Source organism: Mus caroli, chromosome 5 (assembly GCF_900094665.2).
Source record: "Mus caroli chromosome 5, CAROLI_EIJ_v1.1, whole genome shotgun sequence".
Classification (NCBI taxonomy): domain Eukaryota; kingdom Metazoa; phylum Chordata; class Mammalia; order Rodentia; family Muridae; genus Mus; species Mus caroli.
Window position 1 is genome coordinate 105,395,931 of NC_034574.1, and position 8,087 is coordinate 105,404,017.

The 8,087-nt window shown below is 51.9% G+C and overlaps 1 protein-coding gene across 4 annotated transcripts in view; it reads right to left on the reverse strand.

The window, feature by feature from the left end:
• Sez6l (seizure related 6 homolog like) overlaps positions 1-8,087 on the reverse strand; it is a 164,103-nt gene that overhangs the window by 49,170 nt on the left and 106,846 nt on the right. For all 4 annotated transcript variants that reach the window (XM_021162293.1, XM_029477897.1, XM_021162294.2 and 1 more), the window contains 4 exons: positions 5,498-6,055; positions 3,822-3,955; positions 3,131-3,323; positions 2,307-2,492 (listed from right to left, as the gene is read on the reverse strand). In XM_021162293.1, the coding sequence (XP_021017952.1) occupies positions 2,307-2,492; positions 3,131-3,323; positions 3,822-3,955; positions 5,498-6,055 (1,071 nt within the window). The remainder of the gene's footprint in view (positions 1-2,306; positions 2,493-3,130; positions 3,324-3,821; positions 3,956-5,497; positions 6,056-8,087) is intronic.

Sequence of the window (8,087 nt, forward strand, 5' to 3'; positions counted from 1 at the left end):
CACACCTACTCCAACAAGGCTACACCCAGTCCAACAGGGCCACACCTACTCCAACAAGGCCACACCCTCTAATACTGCCACTGCCTGGGCCAAGCATATACAAACCATAGCATATACTGACTTCCTCAAACCTATTGAGCCCTTTCACCCACCAGCCTTTGCACAGGATAGCTCACTGGCAGGGAAAACCGACACCTTTGACCTTCACTTTGGTACCTCCCACTCAGTTTCCAACAGCCTGACTCCCTGGGGACTCCTTCCCTGGTCTCTGGCCTACCATCACCTCTTGTCCCGAGTCCCTTCTGTCATGGTGGCAGGGTTTCTCTTGTCCCTACCTGCTCTGTGGCACTACCCCTATGACCTCTCTCTGGCACTCTCTGCCCTCCTCACCCCCCACCCCGGCCATGTTTTCTCATCTGGTCACATACTGTGGTGGTTTGAATAAGAATGGTAGTCCCCTTGCCCCACCCCCATCCCACCCCCTGCACGGAGTGGAACTGTTGGGGGAAGGATTAGGAGGTGTGACCTTGTTGAAGGAAGTTAGTTCCTGGGATGGGATTTGCAGTTTCAAAAGCCTGTGCCAGGCTCTCTCTCTCTCTCTCTCTCTCTCTCTCTCTCTCTCTTTCTCTCTCTCCTTCCTGTCTGTGGACCATGATATAAAGCACCTGTGTGCTTTTCACTCATGGACTCACCCTCTGAAACTCTAAACAAATCCCCAATGAAATGCTTTTTTTTATTATTATTACTTTTTTTTTAAAGAAGAGTTTCCATAGTTACAATGTTTCTTTATAGCTGCAGAGCAGTAACTAAGACGCCATCCTGTACCAGGGCAGAGACTCTGAGAGAGCAGGACCCTCACAGCTCCTATCATAGGTGCAGAACCTGGTAACAGTGGACGTTCGTGGACACTGGCAGAATCCTTGAAGGATGTCAGATCCACTAGCCAAAGATTCCCGCTATCTGTTCTTGAAGTCCAGGTTTCCTCCTGCTGGCCTGTACTATCTACTTCTCCCCACCAGAGGGCACCAGACCACCTTAGTTGGAGGCTGTCACCAACTTTTTGAGTTCATGTTGACTAAGCTCAACCAACAAAACAGAACAGCAGCAGCTAAGCCCAAAGTTGAAGCAACAAAAGAAACAAGGGATGAGAGAGACCTCATCATTACGAAGAGGCCATATGAAAAAGTAAACCAAAACCAAAACAAAAACCAAACAAACCCCCACAGAACAGGGGAAGAGGCCTACAAATCATATCTTATGAAGGTTTTGATCCATCATATGTAAAGAGCACTTATAGTACAGCAACAACCCAGTAACCTCTTGAGCAATGGCCAAAGGGATTAAAGAGCCTTTTCAGAGATGGCATACTGTCAGCTACAAGAAGCATTGAGAAAGATGTGACAGCAGTGCTTATCATGGAAACATGAGAACGTGGTGAGTCTGTAGGCCTACTGTGCTGATTGCAGAAAGCAGTACGTCGGTGAGCGTTGGAAAGAAGAGAACTGCTGTGTGCCACCAGCGGCAGGTGAAATGGCATGGTGTGGTTGCTGTGGGAAGTGTGGGTCTGTAGAGGTTACACTACATGACCTGGCAACGCTGTTCTGAAGATCATATTTAAGAGAAATGGAAACTAATTTCTATGTTCAGAGCAGGGCAGTTACTTAGATGAAAAGTGGAAATAATTCCAAAGTTCAATGTTGGATGGATGGGTAAACAAAACAGAGCATAACGCTCACAACGGACTATTACACAGCCATGAAAAGGAACAGCTTATACATGCTGCACTGCAAGGAGATCTTGAAAACCCCATGGCGAGTGGGAAAAGCTGCATGTCTGCTACCCGCATGAGAGCTTACAACTGGCAGATCGCAGAGAAGAAAGTTTAGCATCCAGGATATACAACAGCCACCACCAAGTCAGCTGCTGAGTGACTGCTAGAGAGCAAGGTTCTTACTGGGCAGAACACTGCTGTGTGGTATGTGTCCTCAGGAGCCAATTTCATACCCTGGGCACTGTATGACAGCACAGCCTGGAGGGCAAAGGCCTTACCCAAGGTTACACTCTATGCCCTAGGGCGCTGGTTCTCAACCTGTGGGTCGCGACCCCTCTGGGTTTGAGTGACCATTTCACAAGGGTTGTAGGTCATATATCCCGCATATCAGATTTGTAACAGTAGCAAGATTACAGTTAAAACTAGCAATGGAATGATTTTACAGTTTGGGGTCAGCACAACGTGAGGTCTAACCAGTGCCTTAGAGGGTGCTGCTCCACCCTCGCCCCTCCCGGCTGGCGAGCACCCGTGGTACCTGAGCAGACAGGCTCCTGGCTGCTCCAGTGCGGTTTGGAGGCATTGATGCAGGTCAGCGTCTTGGCTCCCTGCAGCTCATAGCCCAGGTGGCAGTGGAAGTGGGCCACCCCGCCCGAGTGCAGATCCATCACCGTGACCTCTCCGGCATCGGGCCTCCGGGGAAAGGGGCAGCTCAGCATGAAGGCTTCGGAGAAGACAGCAACCCGAGCACATCAGTCGTGGGCAGGGAGGCTGTGTGACCCACATCCTGGCAGCAGCTATGTGCTGGGGACGGAGGGGCAACCCTGGCGAGGAAGGCTGGGTGCTGGAGCTGCTGGCTGGGTTGTTTCTCTACCTGATTTTGGGGAGCATGGCTAAGCTGGCAGGAACCCTCCTGCCTCCACCCCTCAGCACTGGGCCTACAGGTGAACCCTGCCTTGACTTTCTATGTGGGTTCTGGGGATGGGAGCAGTGCTCCTTCTAGGGATGGAAACACTGATCCTTCTGGGGATGGGAGCACTAATCCTTCTGGGGATGGGAGCATTTCTCCTTACACTGATGGGAACAGTGCTCCTTCTGGGAATGGGAGCAGTGCTCCTTCTGGGAATGGGAGCATTGCCCCTTATGTTTGAAGGACAAGTTTTTTCTGAGCCCTCTCCAGTTCTAAAATTATGCATCTTCCTCTCTTGGTTTTAAAAACCATCTTAGTCAGGGAGGAGGATTCTGTGGATTTAATCGGAGTGCCAGTGGGGTCCCTGGCACAAAAAGCCCTCAAGAGTATGGCTGGGTGTCAGAGGAAAGTGAGGCTGGTGTCTCTGTCTCACTGGCCTCAGCAGACCCTACCCTGGTAATGTAGCTGGAAGGTCCCGAGGCCATCATCCTGGAAGGTCCGGAAGTAGACAGAGATGGTGTTGGTGGGGCTGCGGATCACCTGGCCCTCTACCAGTAGAGTCTGGTTGGCCAGGACTGTCAGGGTGGGACCGTCCACTCCTCGGATGGAGAGCAGCTCCCCCTCGGAGAGGTTGACACTCTTCACCTGGAATCCACAGGGTAGACAGTGAGAGCTGGGGCAACGGGCGGGGGAGAGGTTCCTGGGCTTACAACTGCACTGGGTACTGCCAACTCAACACAGTCTACAAGCTGGCTGTTGAGCAAAAACACTCTCATCTCTAGGTCTCTCTTCTCTGCTGTGACTGCACTCCAGGGCAAATCACCCTTCTCCAGACACTTGCTGTTACTTTTGCTGTCTCTGCTGGAGAGGGGGATGGGAGATACCATGCACCCCTACATATATGCACACACACACATGTGTTATATGTGATTCCTGCCAGTGTTTAATAAGCAGGACATTAAGGCACTTCCTTTCTGGGTAATACATCTAATGCTTTGCCAGCATATCCTCGCCACGTCTTCAGGCCATACACTTGGGAACTCCCATGCTCTATAAAACCCAACTAAAATAACCCTGATTTGAATAAAGGAGGCATGACAGAAAGGGCGACTGAGACCAGGCATGCACCGCACCCTAGGCTACCTGCAATTCCACCCCATAGCCAGTGTAGACCGTCACATTGTAAGTGCATTCCAGGAAGCTGCTGTAGGGCTGCGGAGGGAAATCGCTTGAGTCAATGTATCCCTCGGGGTCGGAGAAGCTCACACCGCAGAGAGCTACAGAGAAACAAACATTGCCATCAGGATATAGAGAAACAAACATTGCCATCAGGATACACAGGGCTGCAGCCAGCCCTGGAGCTCACTCACTGATGTGTTGTAGGGTGGAGCCTGACCTCTTGGAGGTCTGGGCTCTACTGTGCGTCCACCCCACTTCCATCCTCACCTGGAGTCAACACAAAACCAAAAGCAGCTATGACTGAGTTGCTGGGCAACAGGAAAGAAGCTGCCAAGGAAGAGTCTCGGGAGGGTATCTATGGAAGTGCAGGGGAGCCTCGTGCTGAGCTCTGCCCTGTCCTGACTGCAGTAACTAGTCACCAGGAGCAGCCCCACTCAGTCTTAGACAGGATGCCATTCCATTCCCAGCTTAAGAACCAGCAAACCAAAGTACAGGGAAGGCCCTGTCTGGACTACGCTCACACAGCACACATGATTCAGACCCAACGGTCAACCTTCAGTTGCTACATCCAAAGCAGCACCCCTGACCCCTACAAATGGCAGTATAAAGATGACTTTCTGTTAACTGGGAAGCTCCTATAATCTACTCCAAAGATGCTCTAACAAGGGCATCTAGTTCCAGGTTTATCTGAGTTCCGTCTGTCTCAGCTCAAAGACTCCCACCCTGCTGTCATATAAAATCCGATCGCTTTTCCAACTTTCTGCTCTTCTCTCTGGGGGCCCCAACCCACTTCCCAGGAGGGTGACACAGATGGCCTTGGCAGTTTGTTCCCCAATAAACCTTTCTTTCCACCCACGGAGAAGTCTAGTTCCAAGGTTTCCCTGCACCCTCGCTTGCACAGTGAGCAGCCAAGTAGAGGCAAGCTTGACCAGTGAGGCCCCAACCCAGACAGGCAGGGAGCCCAGGCTGGGAGAGCAGGCCCAGCAATCCATCCACGTTGTGGAGCATCGTGGTGGGGGGCTCTGTGGTTCTCTTGCATATCAGCTTCCACCCAAGCTCCAGACCCTTCCATCGGAAATGAGCATCTTCCTTACTTAGGTTCTTGATCACCTACAACGAATCCCCAGTCCTATGACAACAGAACGCTGAGTGAGTAGCTCTTGTATGGTTTAGGGAATAGGATGAGGAAGATGTCTGGGGTTTCACGGAACTGATACTGTTAAATTTTCTGAATAGTTTGGCTGTCTGTGCAGACGAGGAGGACAGTGTAAGGCAGGGACAGTAGACTGGAAAAGTCAGTGCACTTTGCACGTGGGTGTGGCTCTATAATAGGGCGCTTGCCTAGTTAGCATGTGCCAGACCTGAATTCTTTTCACTGCAGGCATGCGCATGGGCAGGCGCCGCGCACGCACGCACGCACGCACGCACACACACACACACACACACACACACACACACACACACACACTCCCACCTGAAAAAAGACAGCTGCAGTGGTTCAGTGCCAGAGTGCGCCCCCTCCAGGCGCAGGGCTCTAGTTCTACACCCACTAAGAAGACCACACCCACTATGGAGACCACACCCACTATGGAGAACCCAGAAATGAAAGACTTCAGGGGTGGGAGATGAGCCTCGTATACCTGGGGCCTGCTCCGTGGTGATGATGGTGGTAGTGACGATGGTGGACGTGGTGGTCTCCTGGCTCTCCTCGGAGGCGGACCCGGTCAGCTCATTGTCCCCTTTGTCTAGCGGGCTACCGGGGCTGCTATCATCAGGGGCCTGAGCAGGCTGGGGGCTGTGCGGGAGTGTGGTCGCCAGTGCAGTGAAGGGCGCGATCTGCAGTGGCGCAGGCGCCGTGGGCTGTTCGGGGTCTCCAGGCTCACGCGGCTTCGTGGTGGCTGAGGCAGGAGACCCCAGTCTCTGCAGAGTTGTCGGGGTAGCCAGGGGCCTCAACTGCCTCCGGGCCGAGTTGAGTTGTTTCAGGGACGGCAGACCCTTCCTGAGGGCAGGCGTGTGCTGGACACTGGCCTCGTCGGGCAGCGCAGGGGGCAAGGACTCTTCCAGTGCTTCCAGTGCTTCTTGGGATGGCAGGAGACCTGGGGATGCTGATGTCACCCCCTCTTCCAGGCTGCTCTCCAGCGAGGCAGAGGGCAAGAGGTAGGCAGTGGAAGGATGCATCTCTCCCTCTGGACCACCATCTGGGAAGAAGAGAAGAAAATGCAACATTGGCTTGGGCCTGCCTCACCTCCTGTCAGCCTTAGACGGTAGCCTCTAAAGGTGACATCCCAGACTGGACAGGCAGCCATTAGTTAACGACTTCCCTTTCCCTTTTTCTCCTCGCTTGTTGAAGAGTTCAGGCTCATTGTTCTGGGACCCAGAAAGCATTATGACTACAGAAGCCAAGGGCACCGGCCTCATGACACAGGACATTGCAGGAGACACAGTTATTCGCTGATTGGTCCTAAAGCAGATTCATGAGGGATGCGTGAATACAGGTGGAGTCTTGGTGCTGGGAATGGGGTTTGCTACAGAGCAGGCAGTTCAAGGGAGGAGCTCTAGGGGCAGAGCTGGCAAGGGAGGGTGGGACCTGTGGACCTTGCTAGTCTGTGGCTTATTTCTAACCTTAAGAGTAAAACATGACCGGGCAGTGGTGGCACACAACTTTAATCCCAGCACTTGGGAGGCAGAGGCAGGCGGATTTCTGAATTCGAGATCAGCCTGGACTACAGAGTGAGTTCCAGGACAGCCAGGGCTACACAAAGAAACCCTGTCTTGAAAAACCAAAAAAAAAAAAAAAGAGTGAAACATGGAACTTGAATTATAGTGGAATGATGGCACAACAAATTGCAACAACGGTTGCAGGCTGAAGGCGCATAAAGCACAGCAGACCACCCAGTGTCACAGCTTAGCAGCCACGGTCTTGGAGTGAGTGTTCCTTGGTCTCCCTGTTGACCCATATGTGACCAGGACACAGCTGCCTGCAGTGCCCAGTGTCACCAGAGAAGACAGCGCCCAGGCAAAGATCTGAGCTCTGTCAGAGAATGGCTGAAAGATAAGGCTTTGGGAGCCCCACTGACTTTTCCTTCAGTGGTTTAAAATCAACACTTTCTTTTTTTTTTTCTGACAGCAGATTAGCCTCCACACCATCTACAAGGAGCAGATAACAGCACAGCAGAAGATATCAGGTCTTGCTTAGACTTCAATATGCCCCTTTAAGAATTCAAACTTTGGAGTCAAACTGCCAAGTTTTTTCTTCCTCTTCCTCTTCCTCTTCCTCTTCCTCTTCCTCTTCCTCTTCCTCTCCTCCTCCTCCTCCTCCTCCTCCTCCTCTCTCTCTCTCTCCCTCTCTTTCTCTCTCTCTTCTCTCTCTCTCCCTTTTCTCTCTCTCCTCTCTCTCTGTCTTCTGTCTCCCTCTGTCTCTCTTTCCTTTTAGAGACAGGGTCTCCTATAGCCTCTGCAGGCCTCAAACTTGCTATGTAGCTGAAGATGAACTTGAATTCCTGATCCTCCTGCCTCCACTTCTGGGGTGCTAGGATTACAGGTATGTGTTACCATGCCCAGTTTTATTTAGGTAGTGTCAGGGCTCAAACCCTGGGCCTCACATGCTAAGTAAGTACTCTACCGACTGAGCCACACCCCAGCCCCAAAGTTGTAAGTTTCCAGTGATGACTCCGTCATGTGTGACATTGTGCATTGTGTCCCCATTTCCCCAAATCCTGACTTGTTCCCTGTCGAATGAGGAGTTCCTGCAGATGTGCCCATTAAAGAGAGCAGTCCTTCCTTGTGCCTGGCACTACAGCCAGCAGAGAAGAAAAGCATCAGGCAGAAGGAAAAGGAGAGAGCATTAGAGATTGAGAAAGAAGACGACATGTCTCAGGCAGAAGTAAAACAATGCTCAGTAGCCTGTTGGGTGTTCTCATCGCTATGGCCAAATGTCCAGCCAGAAGCTGCTCCGGGAGGAAGGGCTTGCTTTGGCTCTCGGGTGAGGTTCTGTCCACCAAGCAAGGAGGCAAGGTTGTGAAGCTGGCTGAGGACGGGAGTGCATGAGAGCTGCTGGGAAGAGAGAGAGAGAGAGAGAGAGAGAGAGAGAGAGAGAGAGAGAGAGAGACAGAGACAGAGAGAGAGACAGAGAGAGAGAGGCAGACAAAGACACAGATACATAGACACACAGACACACAGAGAGACATATAAACAGAGACAGAGACACAAACACATAGACACACAGAGAGA